This window comes from Perca fluviatilis, chromosome 14 (assembly GCF_010015445.1).
Source record: "Perca fluviatilis chromosome 14, GENO_Pfluv_1.0, whole genome shotgun sequence".
NCBI lineage: Eukaryota > Metazoa > Chordata > Actinopteri > Perciformes > Percidae > Perca > Perca fluviatilis.
The window spans coordinates 12649528-12667928 of NC_053125.1; the positions used below are offsets into that span (position 1 = coordinate 12649528).

Genomic DNA, 18401 nt, shown 5'->3' on the forward strand with positions numbered 1-18401 from the left:
AAGTTAAGTTTAAGAGACGTTTGTGGATACTTTATGCCTCTCATCTGTGTCTCTGTTCCACCTTGAGTGTGATTGATGCAAAGGTTGCATTAACTATGGCACAGGTCACTACTGCTGATAAATTCCCAGCATGCACTCAGGCGAGTTCCTCCATCTTCAGCCAGACCTGCCAAAGACCCGCCTCCTCCCACTGAGTTCTGTAATCACACTCCTCACTCACCTGCTGCTCCGCGCCGCTGGGTGCCCCAAATGAACACACTCGCACACATGCCCCAACACACATACACACATAGTCTTTGACGTACGGCCAGGCACAGAGAGCCGAATGGCACCTGCAGCAGCGGGACGCAGCAAGCCGCCAGGCCAACAGACGGTCCTGGGGCAAAAGGGCAGCAATTCAAAGACGCACACTGAGAGGGAAGCAGGCATTTTTTATATTTCAACGCACTTTTTATTGAAAGGATTTGCAAATACTAAAATAAAAGTATACTAAAGTGTTTTTCAAATCTGTATGAACTGAATGAGTCTTATAAAATTTGATCTTTTTGCACCTAAACAATAGATACTGTAGCAATTTAACATACAGCATTCCTCTGAGGTAAGATACAGTCGTCTATAAATACAGACTGGTGTGGATGCATACAGGAGCTTCCCAGAATAGACTGCACAAGAAACTACTTAAGATGAGCCGTGATTTGGGCGCCCGGATAGGTCAGTTGGTGGAGCGGGCACCCATATATAGAGGTTTACTCCTCGATGCAGCGGGCCCGGGTTCGACTCCGACCTGCAGCCCTTTGCTGCATGTCATTCCCCCTCTCTCTCCCCTCTCATGTCTTCAGCTATCCTGTAAAATAAAGGCCTAAAATGCCCAAAAAATAATCTTAAAAAAAAAGAAAAGAAAAAAGATGAGCCCTGATTCACATCATGACCATGTGTATATTGATCTATTCCATTTGTTCTCAGATTGAGCTCTCACTTTTGGGTTAATAATAGTCTTTACGAATAAAATTGTCTTGAAAGTGTCTAGTTTTAACTAGAATAAAGTCACGTGATTTGGATCACCCTTGTTCGACATATGGGGAGAGAGTTGTGGAAATTGACTGCACTCAAGCAGTAGTATACTTCATGATAAACATAAATATATACTGATTTGATTACAGCAAAGACAACATCGGCCATATTGACGGCAAAATAGGCTACAGAATATTTCGTTCTGTATTGACCGGTGCAATATTTGAAAATCAATAATTTATTATTTTTTTTAATTACATTTATATCTGCATTTATGTCAAAACGTACAGACTTTCAAACATCAAAATTACATATTAAACATCTTCTCCTATTCTATTTTGCCTGGAAACGCTTCCAACTCGCTTGCGTGTCGCGAGCAAAATAGGCATCGGTTCTATTTCTAGCATGCACGCATTTTCGAGACGTGCGTGTCACGCAGGCAGTGTGCAAGCTCTAACCTGTTAACATGGGAGCCGAAATAAAAACGGACACGCCACGCAGCTGACACGCTCACGCCACGCAGGCAATGTGCAGGAGCCCTAATTGTACATGCAGCTATTTTTAGAGGTGTGTCCCACAGTGCACCTGTCTGTGTCAGCCAGGAAGTAGCAAGAAACAGCTCACACCTTCATATGCCGCCAGAGCCCCGTCATACTAATTGTTCAATTCCTCCTGGATGCCTTGGAAACCAAGATTGGGGAATAAGGAGATAGTTAAGGTCAAACTAAAATCGTCAGCAGACTTCTAGAGCAATTTCCTGACTCCCTTTTTGTTGTTGTTAAAACCTTTTGAGAGCTGTGCTGACAGCAATGATCATTATACTGCAATATTTCCCAAATGAAAGGGTTTATCTTTCATAAAAGCAATATTGTATGGTATACTTTCATCTGGTTCTAATTTAATAATGCTTTTTTGTAGATGGGTGAATGATGGGCACATTCAGGGTATGACTCACAGCAAATTGTTCTGTTAAAATACATTCTGGATTTTCTACTTTCAGCACACATTTTGAACATTTATGAGAGCATAAAGCTCCTGTAATCACTTTTAATAACATACTGGGAAACTAACATAACCAACAGGGATTTGAGACTCATCTCTACCTCTATCATAACTAAAATTATTTTTTAAAGAGGGTGTGTGTAGCATGGGTTTCAGGGAGGAAGTAAACTCAGATCTGTTCACTTTCCTTTTTGCTAAATGAGAATTCCATATCCAGATTTGTTAAAAAAGAATTCCAAATAGCAGATGCCGATATTCACACCATTGCAAATGTTACAGTAGTACATCAATAAAGATTTATAATAGTCAATAAAAGCCAAACTATTAAAGTAAATGAGTGAATGAGCTTCTGTTTGTCAGATTACACCTGTGCTGTGTGAATACCATAAACCTATTCAGATAGAGTATTGGACATGGAAAGATCAAAGTAATTTCAGATAGATGGCTGCATTCTGTCCATTCCATGATATTAGAAGTTGGATCAACATCTTTTTGCCACTGTGCTTATGTGCCTACATGTTTTTATGACCATTTCAACTCTTGTAGCTTTGTTGCCTCACACCAGGTGCCAGTGCACATGCTTCCCTCCGGGAAGAGAAAAAATAGCAAATGTCACGCCTCCCCTCGCAGCTCCGTGGGGCTGGTAAAAGTCAGTGCCTTTAAGCTCGGAGTTGGCAGTGTTGCCAACTGAGGCACCACAGGGCAGGAAAAACCCCCAAGGGGCTGGCATTTGGGAACCAACTCAGAGTAGGGAGCACCATCTCTATGGGGTACATTAGGAGAGAAAGCGGGTAAAGCATAAATAGATAAATGACAGACTCACAGTGTGCAATGTCAACTAGAAACAGTCACCTGCATGCAGTCAACATATCTATGAAAGAGCTGCAGGGCAAACATGCAATATAATGCCAGGCTTCCTGCTAGTACATAAGAAGGAGCTGCTGTTGCTATTATTATCCCACACACACTGCAGTCAACACATAGTAACACTGATGAAAACCTTGTATCTACATCTATAAAAAGCAGTGGATGTGGTTTAGAATTGATCTTTCTGAAGCCTCAGGTTTTTGGTTTTAGACAACAGTGCAGCCATCTGGATATGGAGGAGAAATCAAAATGCTGAGCATAAGTGATGCAAGCTCTGCCTTTTGTTTGGCAGCTCTGATTACCAAGGTTACCAGGCAATACTCAACAGCAGTAGCTGTCACAGCAGGATAAGCGCCATATGATTCATGATTTGTGCAATCGCCATCTTTAAAGATTTCTGCTTCACTCTCTGGGCATGCTTAGCTGATGTGATCAAAGCTGTTAAATGATTTTCTTGAGAAAATTGTTTACTGAGCTACGTCTCTATCAACATCTGCCCTGCTATATGTTTTTCTGTCCAGTCTACAGTATGTCTTTTGCACCCTTTTTTTGCTGCAGTTTCTTTGCACATTGGCTAACACCACTTTCAAAAGGGCAAGAGACATATTCTACTGTAGGTCTACAGTGTGTTCTGCTCAGATCTGCCTGTGTGGACTTGTTTTTCCCACGGCTCCTTAGCATCCTGTATAATTGGATTCAAAGGGACCTAAGACATGTTTCCACTCTCAGAAGGCTTTGTTGTTATTATTAAATTAAAGTTTACAAGTGGCAAAATGTTTAATTGAGAGTCTGCTTTTGCAGCAGTAGGCACAAAAGCTAAACAGGTATGGTAGGCTAATGCCATAAAAAAGATGATGTAGTTGTCTTTCTTGCCAGTGCCTCAGTATGTGTCATCTTCAGACAGTGACAGCTTATTTTATGCTGATCTGCAGAGAGGTGACAGCCTTTGGCTCACTTGGCATTCCAATGGCAGGGCCAATCAGACCACGGGGGTCTGCCGGTGCAGCCAGCATCAGCAGTCCGCAGTGATGAGCCCCAGAGGGCTGTTTTAAAAAAGCAGAATTTATAAATCCAGGATAACCGATAAAGCAGGCTTGACCTAGTCTAATCAGTGCATCCTGGCTTGGTGCGTAGTTAAGAGAAGTGGTTTGTAAATGTCTATTTTTAGACTATCATTCAGTCCGATTGCTATTGCCTGCCACGCAATTCCTCACTGTTTTATCCGAGTTTGCTTCTTCACGTATGGTTTGCTTCCTCGTATATATGGATATAGAAAAGAAAGACGCTGAAAAACTCTAAAATCTAGAAACTATAAAAATAGTTAAGTGATAAACTCAATGCACACTGTAAACATGACTGTAACACAGAGTATTCATCAGTAATTCTCCCTGTTATTTCATGAATGTACAGTAGCCTCAACTATATAGTTACTGGTCCAGTGATCTAAGTCTATAATTTGGGAGAATTGTACAATAAGGATAGGTTTTTATAATTGTAGAATCCTCTCAAATTATAGTCCCAGTTCACTGGACAGAACCCACATAGTGTGCTAAGAATGGCAATCCTTTATTGTTAAAGAATGGACAAAGGAATTAATCATCTAAAAAGTTGTTCTATTGGTCTCTGACCAGTCAGCCATTGTTAGAACCATTATAGAAACACATCATTCATCATTCATCACTGACTTCATTTAAACACATTTGAAACTTTATCAGCCTTTTCTAATTATATCAACAACTGTCATACTATATTCTAACAATATAAACAGCAGTCTTCATACAGCAATATAACAGCACCAAAGACTGTCACATGAATAAGTTTTAAAATAGTGGTCACAATGTTAAAATAATAACAGTATTTAACTGAACAGCAATATGTACCGGTTGTATTTTATTGCAGGATGATGACAATAGGGTAAAACCACTGCTGAGTGAACAGAAAGGCTCCAGTATTAATAAATCCTGACTGCACAGAATAAATCTCCATGGAAACTCGGGTTGCTTCTGCTTTCATGAAACTGAGTCAAGGCTTAAGTCATCCAGAATACCTGGGAAATCCTGGTTTAATCCGCTATCTAGGTTTTGTGAAATAGCATTCTGATGAATGGAGAGGGAATCTCCCAAATCACAGTCATCAGACTCCTCTGTCTTAAGGTCAACGCAGAGCAAAGGCACGTGCGCTTTGAGGTCCTTCCATCAATTTCTGCCGATTTCTGTGTTGTCTTGTCCCTCTTTAAGTGCTTGTGTTGCAAGAGTGCTGCCTACCTCTCTGGATAGTTGCTATGTAGAAGTGTATACCAATGAGACAAGTTATCGAGCTAAAGGACACACTTGGATTGTTATGAAATTTCCCTTTATGAATATGCAGAAAGCATGACTCAACTCAATGCGCTGTTATTTACTCCCAAATAGTAAATTAAACATCAAGTGATTACACTACATGGTGTGACAAACATGTCGACCCTGACAGCCTTATGTGGCAGCTCCAGACCAAAAATATAAGCGGTATTACCCATTCTGATGGCTGTTTGGTAACCTTTATCTCCTCTCCCTCTTTCTGATCTTCGCTGTCTCTCTCTCAGGCTGAGGAGGAGGAGGAGGACGACCAGCCTCTGAGCCTGTCCTGGCCCGAGTCCAACCGCAAGCGCCTCACCTACCTCTTAATCATACCTATCGTCCTTCCCCTGTGGATAACGCTGCCTGACGTCAGGAAGCCGGTGTGTGAGACAGAGTTCCTCCTTCTCTTAAAGTTTGAAACAAGAATGTCATGTGTCGAGTCCTTATTTGTGCATCTGTTTCGAAATTCACTATTGGCTCTCTGTTCTTCTTTGCCTTTCAGACGGCAAAAAAATTCTTCCCCATCACCTTCCTGGGTGCCATCACCTGGATTGCAGGCTTCTCCTACCTAATGGTGTGGTGGGCTCACCAGGTACTGTACACAGTTGCCAAAGACTTGCTCACTCCCCAGGACATGACATTGTAAAATTAATTGGGTGTTATGTGATCATGACAGCAGTCCCAGAACACTGTGAAATCCTAACATAAGCATAATCCTTTAAACAAAAAACAAAGGCAAGATAGAGTCGTCTTTTCTCTTCATTTCCCATCCTAGAAAATAAAACCATATTCTATAACCCACCCACTCATAAGTAATTACAGCTGTCTTTAAACAAAGAGATTGTCGGAGCTAGAGTTTTGTCACCTCCAACAGCTTTCAAGCGTCACAAGGAAATTAAAATACAACACCCCAAAGCTTAGTTTCCTTTCCCCCCCTCCCCCCCTTTTTTTTTTGCAGGTTGGAGATACAATTGGGATTACAGAGGAGATTATGGGCCTGACTATATTAGCAGCTGGAACCTCCATCCCTGACCTCATCACCAGTGTTATTGTGGCACGCAAGGGGCTTGGTGATATGGCTGTATCCAGCTCCGTAGGCTCCAACATCTTCGACATTACTGTTGGGTACGCCATCTGAGTACGATTTGAGTTTGTGCATGGTCTTGCTGTTTTTTTTTTTTTTTTAACCATATTATCTGCCATAACATTATAACCATGAATCCTGAAGCCTCATTTACGTGATACAATGTTTGTTTGATAGATGAATATGTATTGTCTTTACATTTTCAATTTTCCTTGTAATGTTTGCTTTGCACACTGTCAGAATAGTCAGAAACATCAAAAGCCATTTTCTGTCATATGTTCTTTAAAGAGTAACATACAGTGGAAAAAAAGTCTCCAATTGAGTTTCATGTGTGAAATGTGAGTGAGTTTCCCGTCTGACCACACAAGGTCATGGTCACTGATAGGTGCGGTCAGAAGGGTGCTTTGCTGTAGTGCCAGTAAGTTTGAGTGTTATGTTGCCTCGCTATCGGTCCAGACCTCTAAATATATTGATTATATCTTTCAAGTATTCAGGTTTTTGAGTACTACACCTTTTAGGCCACAAGTGTGCAGAGTATACTAACATGACATGCAGGTATCGGAAGCTGATAACATAAAATCAAGAATACTTACTGTGATAATTGTGTTGATGCTACATGTGTATTATTTTTTTACGGTAAATAAACAAAAGTATACCAACTCCTGTGTATGCTGTATCATGACAATAGTGGAAATGAGACTACTAAAGAGAGAGAAGGCAGGAGAAGGTGGTAGCCTTTGTCAGTTAAGAGTGCAAGCATATGGCCTATTTCCTGGCGCACTACTATGTTGCACTTGTAACCCAACAGTGATGTACCAATGTACTGACACATCCTGGAGTACACTACTACAGTTCGCCTTATACTTGAGATACTACACCAAAGATACTCATGGCATAGTTTTTGATTTATTAGATTAGCAAAACCGCACAACCACACTGATGTATTCCTTGTAATAAGTTATGTTTACCACAATTTATAATTGTGATTATAACGACAGCGTGGACACATGTGCAACCCCTTAACATACCACTGTAAATCGTGCTTACATCACTGCAGCAAGGTGAGAGATGAAGCAAGCAACCTGATATCCACATGAAAACAAGTCTTGACCAGAAAACCGATTCTCTTACAAACCTGTTTCACGCTCCTCTTTTTATTTAGGGCATCCTTGTTCATTATACCATTTTAAACTTGGTTTGACCCAATACAATTTGTAAAAAAATGATGAAAGACAAGAAATTGTTGAGTCGAATTACATGAAGCATAATTGCTTAACAACTGTAACATGTGTTTGTGTATTGGCAGACTGCCGTTCCCCTGGCTCATGTGGTCCTTTATCAACGAACTGAAACCGGTGCAAGTCAGCTCCAACGGCCTCTTCTGTGCCATTGTGCTCCTCTTCATCATGCTCCTCTTCGTCATCATCTCCATCGCCGCCTGCAAGTGGCGCATGAGCAAGCTGCTCGGCTTCATCATGTTCATGCTGTATTTCGTCTTCCTGGTGGTCAGCGTCATGCTGGAGGACAAGGTGATTACCTGTCCGGTTTCCATCTGAGGACCTTAGAGGACCCATTTACTCTCCCTCGTCACCACCACAACCACCACCAACACAACCATACTTCGTGTCTGCCATCGCTCTCACCCAACCCTTTGTGATCCTTCGCCCCAGGAATAAAAAAGAAGAATAAGGAGGACTGGACAAGAGAGTAAAGCAGTTGGTGGCGAGGAGGGATTAAACCCACATGGGCACAAGACTAGGGCTTGGCTGGTTTAGCGTAGGCCTAACCTGAGTGGATTTTTATTTATTATTATTTAATTAGCAGGTGAGGGGAGGTTCTGTGTGTATCAGCCAAATATAGAAGCATTATGCATGCCATTAGTGTCAATAGACAAGCTCGAATCCAGACCCCACCTGGTAGGTTGAGGAGGATGACCTCCTGTGAACTTTGGGGGGGAAAAACAAGAGATGCGCTGTATAAAACTCTCAATAATACATGCAGTGGCTGAGCTGAAATTGTGAGCCTATTTGAACACACACACTAGTTCAACAGACTAAGACGCTGTCGCCAAGAGTGAATAGGAGTTTGTGGATGAGGAATTGGCAGCCTGTGTGGGTGAAAAGTGTTTCCCGTCTGATGGTATTGAGCGAAAAGACTCTCCTGTGGGCTTTGCACCTGAGCAACAAGGGATGAAACACTCTCGCTGGGCAGACAAACTTCTTATTTCTTATTTTGCTAATTCATAATGCTCAGTCTCAATGGCGAGTTTAAGCTTCCCCTCTCCCCTGCCGGATGTCATTTTTCACCACTGAATGTCTCTTCAGAGAATTCTTCTTCTTTTTTTTTATTTTGGATTCATTTTCATGAAATACAGTATATAGAAGTAGCATTAGATGTACTGTAGCAGTATTAGGCAATGTAGAGCCATTTCGACAATCTGCACCTCTTTTGTTCTTTTGCCACTGAACACACATTCTTCTGATTGTACAGAGTTTTCCATGCTTCACACTCACCGACTGACAAAGACGAGAAGAAAAAAAGCCTAATTGAAGTTTTGCCTCTCAAAATATATGCTAGCCTTCAATATCTTTCACTGGTTGAAAAAAAAAGAGGCATGAGTACCTTAGGCTCATAAAAGTTCCGTAATGAAGTCAATGTCAAAATAATACATTTGAAAAAAACTTAACAGTGTTTAAGCGTCATAGTTGATTTAGATTATTCAATGTGTAGTGCTTTGTTCACAGTAGAACTGGGCTCAACTCACCGGCTAGTCAAGCTCCTGGGGTAGTAGTTTCAAGGAGTCAACTGCATGTTAAAGTAGACACTTGGAGGTGAATAATACCAATCAACATTTAAGAAGTCGTATACCTAAATGTATACTTTTTCAAACATGTTTCATAACTTCTTCATGCAAACCAGTGCTCAGTCTCTATGTAGAAAGTGTCGACATGTATGGTCAATGATATCTATCAAACTTGTGCAATTTCTTTTCTAATCAAAGGTGCTTTTGTGTGCATGTGTGCAATCTGCATTTAAAGTCATCACACAATGACCATTCCTTATATTTATCTATGACTAGAGGTTATACTACCAGTATTTTGCAACTAATTGCAAAAAGAAATATACACCAAACGGTGTTTTATACTGGGAATAGAAATCATAATCACAATCTCTCCTTAGGCTACATAGAATGTGGAAATCACAAATTTAACAGCAATATACCGTGTGTGTCGTTGAGAATCGCAACCCCACCCCCACGACCCTCCCCATGCGTCTGTCCTTGCTGTCCCTCACTGTCCTTCCTGTCCGATGTGGTCTCACACCCTACAACAAAAAAAGTGTGCGGCCATTTCCTCCTAAAACTGACCCCTTCCTGTTAGAGCTGGCCAGTAACACCTGCTTTACCTCAACACAGCCTCTGTACAGCAGCGGAGTAACTGTAAAATAATAGTAAATAGATTCTCTGAATGTGTGAGGAAATGCATGCAAGGAATTTGGGCTGGTTACCCACTGACTGTACAGCTGAGCTTAGACCAACTATATATGTTCACTTTTATGCATCCATTCAAAAAGAAACACCAAGAACTTATTGGTTTTATTCTGTAAATATACACTCCTGTTTTTTTTTTGTTTGCAAGAAACAAATGGCTCACACATGTATTTTTTTTTAATAGTGGATGGGAAAGGATAATGATATGCTGGAGGCCCTTAAGTATTATAGTATTATTGAGCAAAAAGACAACTCAAGAGCATTTATTTTTAGACTACTCCACATCTTATTCGCATGCTTTACACTGTAAACATGCCTGTTCAGCATCTGTTAAGAAAACGAGAGTTGTAATTACCATATTGCTTCCTCAAAGTCAACAACAGTGGGGTACTATGTTTTCTGACACTTGGCAAAGATTGCAAATGCACAGGTAAAAGAAAACTATGATTCATGCAAACCAAACTCATATGTTAAACTGTTATTTGTCCTCTCGTATAGTATATCTCCTTGAACATTTCCACAACCCAGATTCATAGTCAATTTAAGGCTTCTATGATGAATCATGTACTTTGTGAAATTCTCCTGCACACATTTGCCATTAAACTCTTTCCTCAGAGCGCCCACACACACTCCTTAACATAACACTTCACCTCACCCTTCTTTAGAAGAAGAGTTAGACATTTTGGGAAATGCAATTTTTTGCTTTCTTGCCAAGTTAGATGAGAAGATGGATGCCACTTTCATGTCAGTGCAGTAAATTCAAAGATAGAGCCAGCACCGTAGCTGAGCTTAGCTTAGTACAAAAGCTGGAAACTGGCTAGTCTGGCTCTTGTTGCGTTTTCAGATTTTGAGAAAGGACAGGCTTGGTCCAATAAATATTTAACAAAAAGTAATATAATAAGTAATATATGTAATATAAAAATGGCATGACCAACAACAAAAAGTTTTACACTGCAGCGGGCTGAAATAGCGGTCTCTCCTAACGGATCAACACCTTTTCAGTCCCCATTTCCTACGCTGCTCACTATATTCTCCTGGTGATGTGGGAGGTTAATTTTCCCCACGTGGCTTAGGATCATTTTGCATTAGTCTTTCATTTGGTCCATGCTCCTGAGCGCATCCCATTGGATCTCTTCGTTGCCCCTATAAGAAGGAGGTATTTTTAAATTCATATGTGTTCGAGGTTACCCTCGGTCATTGATGAAGGTTATAACGTGGAAATGTAAATTCTTTTCAAGCTACAGGAATAAACATTCTTTTGTCTTATCTACTTGGCACACCAGCAGGGTTCGGCTCCAAGATAGATAAACAAAGGGTTTCTTCCTGCCGTGTGACAAAAGAAGGGCCACCCCCTCTGAACCGTAGGAGAGCAGTCAGACATGATTTAATTAACTTGAGGAGCTTAGGAATACGTATGAAAGGGAAGGATATTGATTGGGTCTAACGTTATTGATACAATTCTTCTGCCTAACCCAGCTGAAGCATATATTGTGAATACATTAGAACATAAAAGTACATTGACATCAAAGATCAGCATTGTTTTAACATTTTTAAACTCTACACTCTATAGCCAAATGTAGCAAAATCCACCTACAAGCACCTCTAAAGCTAACTAACTAACACGTTATATCTAGTTTGTATCCATTCAAAAAACTAAAAAAGTGTAAAAACAAGGTGTGGTTTTATATTGGTTTATGTGCAGGCAAAGCTAGCTGTTTCCAGCCTTTGTGCTAATCTAAGCTAACCGTTTGCTTGTGGTAGCTTCATATTTACCGTACAGCCATGAGAGCGGAATCAATTTTCTTGTCTAACTCTCGGCAAAAAGGTGATTACGTGTATTTCCCAAAATGTCTAAATATTGCTTCAACAGGTCAACAGATATTTTGCTACCACTATACTTAGCCAACATGAGCATTCTGTACCTGCACACTTCCACTGCGAAAAACCTACTGTCAAGACAACAATTACTTTTTTCTTTCTCCAAAGTTCCTATGGTGTTTTTAAGTGAAAGCACGAATGGTGAAGGAAAAAACTAAAAGGAAAAAAAATCAAAAGGCTAAGCGGTTTAACATGTGAGCTTGGCATTGATTGTGGTTCACCAGGATAAGCAACCATGAAAGTTGACCACCAATGAAATTTCTTGCACTGTAAATGTTTTATTTTCTTGGTGTTATTGTAAGATTTATTTAAGGTGTACATATATACAGATACAAATTAACCATATAATCTATATGTGTAAAAGAAATATGTCTCTTTATGTAAAAACACAAAGTATATAATAAAACAAATAAAGATGATAATTCGAATATGCAACATGTGCTTGCTGGTTTTACATTACTATCAGACCTTAGGCTATATGTTAGTAAATGGCTTATTTAATATTTGGTAGCGCTTTATTTTTTTTAAAGATTATTTCTTTGGGCATTTTCAGACCTTTATTTGACAGGACAGCTGAAGACATGAAAGGGGAGAGAGAGGGGGGAATGGCATGCAGCAAATGGCTGCAGGTCTGAGTCAAACCCACGGCCGCTGTGTTGGGCCTCTATATATGGGCGCCCGCTCTACCAACTGAGCTATCTGGGCACCCAGGTAGTGCTTTATTTTAACAGACAGAGACATGTTACATGTTAGAGACAGCTATATTTTATACTGTGTAAAAGTATAAATGAAACTGGGTAAATCATCCACATGTGATAAACATGTTTACATGAGGAGTTATAGTTGTAGATACATTAATAAACACTTCCTTATAACTGATTACAACCACATTATAGCTTATAAATGCTAAAAGGAGGTGTTAGAAAAATGTTTTAGTACATTAAATGACTTAGACTCATAGCCTTTTGGACAGTTTTTGTGCCCTCATCTCACTAAGTTTTGAGGTGGTTAGTGTAAACATGTTGTGGCTGTACTGGAAACTTTGGAAAGTTTTAGAAGCTTCCTGTAAGGCTTTTACTTGTTTATTTGAATTAAAGGGCCACTCAACTAATTTCCCATATGAACGCCAGTTTCTTACTTAGCCTCTGGAAATGGTTGTATAATGACTTATGTTGCTCTGGAAGGAGCTTTATACAGTTTGAAATATATATTTTGATGATGTTATCAGGGTTATCTCGGCATGGGCTTGAGACTTCACTTTTATATTTAGCACATTGTTCTGATTGCCAGGAATGACTCAGAATACTGAAAATGTAATTTTCACAGCACATAAACTCTCAATGTGGATGAATTTGAGCATCTTTTAAAACAAATGTGTCTTAGGATGCACACCTGGCCTACACAATTCTTATACAGTCAGCATTTGTCCTCTGACTTTTTCACAAGAAAGACTCTACACCCCATTGTTTGTCAACCCACAAACTTCTTTGACTTCTCCGTTGTCTGCCGTGTGAGAGTATCAATAAATTAACCCACTTTTAAGCTTTCCCTAAACTCAACTGCAATGAATTTGCATACATTTTTAACGGAGGTAACCTTCATAATGATCTCAAATAGCAATAATCACTGTAAAATAGAAGTAAAATACTGTTTTACTTTTATACAAGGGCAGTGATATGCTTTGTTTTTTTTTACTTCTCATGTAGTGCCTTCCTGCATGCATGAAGACTAGTTGTGGAATACAGCGCCCTCCTGTGATCAAACCCTGACACCTCAATGTGACTTGTGATGCAATCATCGTGCAGATAAATAGATTGCTTTTCCTTAGAATTGTGTCACATAGTTTTCCAAGTACTTTCATGTTTATATACTGGAAACAGACACAACATGAGTCAAGCTATTGTCTCTCTGTCATTCATGTCAGTTCCCTCTAGACTTTGAATGTCAAGCTCTTGTTTTAACAAAAAAGGATGATGATGTGAGATAAAGAGGTGTAGTTCCAAGGTAGAGTAGTAAACCCTACCGAAAGAGGTGCAATTCACATTCAAAGACCAGGGGGCATGGGGGTGAGTTACGTGGGGTTTGAATTTGAGTTCTGAACTTGATAAGACATGCATGAAATTAAGTAGGGTTAATAAACACTGATGGTGGTTAAACATGCCAGAGCATTGTATGTTGTGTTTGTGGTAATAATTCTGAAGGAGAAACAGAAATCCCAAGGTGTTTCCTGCTAACTCAACTAATGTCCTTAAAGCCTTTTAAAAAAACTAAATCTGTTTCCTGATTCACAACACCTTTTTTTGCACCCTCACATCATTGCATGAGGAAATATAAAATACAATAATACTAGAGCTAGATATTTCCATTTTCAAAATTGGCTAAAACCCTTTTTTATCCACTAAAGGATTTGTGGAAGCATCTGAGACAAGGCCTTTTTCCTACGAGCCCACACAGTGTTAGCTATCAACCATTAGTAATTTTAGCAGTCTTTAAAACAATCTTTAAACTAATTTGAAGTAAGCTAATTTACCACTGCTGAGTTTGTATTTCACTGAGAAAGTGGAAACTAGAAGCCTAGCTTGCTAACATTGCTCATTCCCACAAGATTTTTTTTTGTTTTGTTTTGTTTAAGGTTTTTCAAAATGTGCTCAGTCACTGCTGCTGCCATATACTCAATGTTGTCTTCACCCCACTTGACCTTTAAGGACTTTCCAGATTTTTAAAAAGGATCCATAACATTATCTATGATCTTTCCTCAGAAGTGTGTTTCATTCTTCCAGGTATTGCCAGACGTTTTTGATAGTAAATTAAATGACTGCTTCCCCGCACCTTTCACTGGAAATTGATCCTGCGTTTTTCCATCCAGGTAATTCACACTGTCAACGCACGTAACTAGCCTCCAGTTTGAGTGTGTAAGCTCTTACATCGTCAGTTTTCCCCTGGAGAGGAGTGGTTTTAATCACTCTTACTGACGGCACTCCTTTGTGATTACATTTATTGCCATTTAGTTTCAAAATCCTGGATAGCATTCTCCTTTTTTTCTGGACAGACGAGACTTTGGTTTGGAAGACATGATAATACGGTAAGTCTTGTGAAGTCATCAAGAGCTTTTTCTTAATAACCATATATATATATATATATATATATATATATATATATATAAACTTGATTCAGAAACTAAACAACAGTTATTATGTCTGTCCCTTAATGGATGTAAGCATGGTGTGATCTATTTTTTGTACCTATTTGTTATACATTTCTACTTCAAATTTCATCTACTTTATGTCTTATTTAAATTGTTGTTCTATTCCATTAAGATGTATGGTTCCAAAGTAAATCCTATATCCTCACTGGAGTTAAATTGGGATTTTTGTATACTTTTATTTTGTTATTTGTCGTCAGTAGTTATAGTTTCTTTTTCATTCAGATTTTTCTACTTTTGGTTTTAGTAATTATTGTGTGAGTGGTGTATTTCAAGAAAGGGTATATGGAGTACTGTACAGTGGTGGAAAAGTACATTTATTCTAGTACTGTACTTAAGTACAAATTTATGGTTGTACTTTACTTGAGTATTTTCTTTTCATTTTTCACTTTCTGCTTCTACTGCACTACATGTCAGAGAGACATATTGTACTCTTTACTCCACTACATTAATCTGACAGCTTTAGTTACCAGTCACTTTACAAATTAATATGATGTTTTATTATAAATTAAAATACCCAACAATATATAGGCCTACAAATCTGAAGAATGATTAGCCGATTAAACATTTAGTTGACTGACAGAACGGTTTTGATCCTTTCCAGTTTCTAAAATGTTTTCATTCTTTAAGTACATTTTCATGATGATTTTACTAACATACTTTTACTTAAGTAACATTTTCAATGCAGGACTTTTAATTGTAACAGAGTATTTTTACAATGTGGTATTAGTACTTTTACTTAAGTAAAGGATCTGAATACTTCTTCCAACACTGGTACTGTATACAGTATAAACACCCAGCAATCTCAAAAGGTGAGACATTTAGAAATACTACTTGCTACTATAACTTTTATAATTTAAATCTCAGACAATATTGTTTTTGTCTACACCTTTTTTTGCTTTTGGTTTGTTACGAAACTCATGGGATTTATAAAATTGAAACAATTTAATGATAATTTCATACTTTTTATAGTCTGTTATACTCTTCCCCCAGAAAACCACAGAATTGTTCAGTATACACAAGGTTAATGTTACTGTAAATACAAGAGACACTTTCCTGTTTGCATGGAGTACACTGATGAAGTAAATTCAGCCAAATCAGGTGAGCTAAGGAGGAGAGGTTGCCATTTTAGAGATGCACGAGAACTAAGGAGGAGACTCTTGTGATGGGCAACATACAGTATCAGGATGATGTCCGTAATGCATTTGTAACATTATACAGCTCTAACATACACACTGAGAAATAAGAACATAACACAATAGCTGTCGGGAAGTTAGGTCACTTCTATTAGTCTAGAGAGTTCACGCAGGCTGATTCACCAAGTTGACTGAAAAAAAAAAATCAAGATTCCGTTTAAATTTGTGAGTCAATGGCAGTGTTGGCAGTCTGTGGGGATTTTCCCTCTTCCAGCTCACATTTTACGATGGACCAACTCACTTTCTCAGTCATTTGCCAGCAGTAAATAAATTCCACATGTTTCTGAGGGCAAGATTAGTAGCACCGAGGGCGGCTTGTTCAGCGAGTCAGCTTACTATCGGCCAGACTTTGCTCAGTGACTTCATCTGCTCGCTGTTACAGGGTGTGCTTGCATTTGACTCAGCAAAAAAAAGTCTCAGAGGAGGCTCCAGGCCAAATCCTGCACACTCACTGGATCCTGTTACAAGCTTGTCTGAGGCAGACTGAGAGAATAGTTTCAAAATATCTCAGGGACAGGTGAGTCATCACCAAAAGTGCCCTGTTTGGCTGTTTTGGGGGGATTCATGTGGGAAGTTATTTTCATGACTCTTTAAAAAAAAGAGGGCCTCAGTGGACTTGAGGCAATACAATGACTCAAAGATCTGCAGTTGAATTGTAACTGCTGAACATGTGGCTCTGTGAATCAGCTTGAGAATTGTCTAAGAGAGGGTTTTGGTTTGCAATACAGAAGAAATGATGGACATGTTTAGAAAAACAAGCTGACTTGCATTGATATGTCATTATACTATTTTAAACTGAGTCAGAAACAGTGGAATAACACCAAATGAGGAGAAAGTTAAGCAATCTGTCCCAACCTTCCTGATCGTTCAAGATAAACAACTAATTATTTGTCTTTCTTTTTTTTTTAGCCCTTTATTCACATAGGACAACTGAAGACATGAAAGGGGCAGCGAGAGGGGGAATGACATGCAGCAAAGGGCCGCAGTGGCAAACCTGTGGCCGCTGCGTCAAGACGTAGCTAAATATGGGTGCCTGCCCTACCATGTGAGCTACCCAGGCACCCATAAACAAGTAATTCTAATGAACAGTTACTACGGAGCCCCGGAGATGACATAGAGGGGGTCAAATTGTGCTACTAGCTAGCAATGCTAGCTACTAAGGTTACTAAGGTAACTAGCTAGCTACTAAGCTACACACACACACACACACACACACACACACACACACACACACACACACACACACACACAAGGTTGCAAGGTTGCAAGGTAAGTGGACCCGCAGCCTAATGTAGCTAGTGTAGCTAGTCACTCCATGCACATCCATCAGGGGCTCCAGTAGCACGACATAATGATTACATCTCCTTGGTTGTCTAAATACATCCATTGTTTATTTTGATAAGCATTACTAATTAATACATGCCAACGTGAAGTGTTATTATGAACATTGTGTTGACTGTTGATGTCATTTACTGCAGGCTAACCTTAGTAGCTAGCTAGGTTATCCTTATTGTTTGTTGGATTTTTAAACTCGAGATCTCAAGTTTGAAAGTCGAGATCTCGAGTTCGAAAGTCGAGCTCTCGAGTTCAAAAGTCGAGATCTCGAGTTTGGTGATTGTCCTAGTACATTATTTTTTTTCTTCGTTTTTCTTTTTTCCTCCATGTCACAAACTCAAGATCTCGCAAAAGTGTTTGTCCCCAGTACATTTTTTCCATGTCACCTCCAGGACTCCATAAGTTGCAGCCACTCAAATGTAACAACTTGTGTTACATAGTCTCACCTTAAGTCAACTGCTCGGTGACTTTAAACTCAAGTTGAAACATATTTTACTGTAAAAATGGATCAGTCATGTTGTCATAAATGATCTGCTGCTTGTCATTGAATTTAATGGTAATTTTATTGTGTCTTTGTTTCCGTTTTGAGTGTATTTTCTTGTTGAGTTATGTGTTTTTGTGTAAAGGCCCATCTGGGCAGAGCCAATCAGTTTATTCTATAAATGTATGTGGCATTGGTCCATGTTATATAGTTGTCTCTTAAAATAAACATTAAATAACTATAAGAAATAAAAAAGTTAACACATTATAATATTTATAGGAATAAAAGGCGTTCTTTTAATATTTAAAATTAGCAAACAAATGAGTAAAAGTAGCAGGTCCCATGTTAACAAGTCTGACACCTTTGATTCATGCACAAGCAGGCACACCTTTACATTGGCCCTGCAGTATACAGTTATGTGTTTTTATGTGTTTTATGTGTTGCTTTTGTTGAGTCCATCACTTTAGTGCTTTGCTGTTTCTGCGTTTTCTTATCAATTTATTTTATCTTGATTCCTAA

The 18401-nt window shown here is 39.1% G+C and overlaps 1 protein-coding gene across 13 annotated transcripts in view; it reads left to right on the forward strand.

The window, feature by feature from the left end:
- LOC120573234 (sodium/potassium/calcium exchanger 2-like) overlaps positions 1-12103 on the forward strand; it is a 47134-nt gene extending 35031 nt beyond the window's left edge. For all 13 annotated transcript variants that reach the window (XM_039822809.1, XM_039822808.1, XM_039822812.1 and 10 more), the window contains 4 exons: positions 5462-5596; positions 5719-5808; positions 6175-6341; positions 7607-12103. In XM_039822809.1, coding sequence (XP_039678743.1) covers positions 5462-5596; positions 5719-5808; positions 6175-6341; positions 7607-7856 — 642 coding nt within the window. In that variant the 3' untranslated portion in view covers positions 7857-12103. The remainder of the gene's footprint in view (positions 1-5461; positions 5597-5718; positions 5809-6174; positions 6342-7606) is intronic.
- The last annotated feature ends 6298 nt before the right edge of the window (positions 12104-18401 follow it).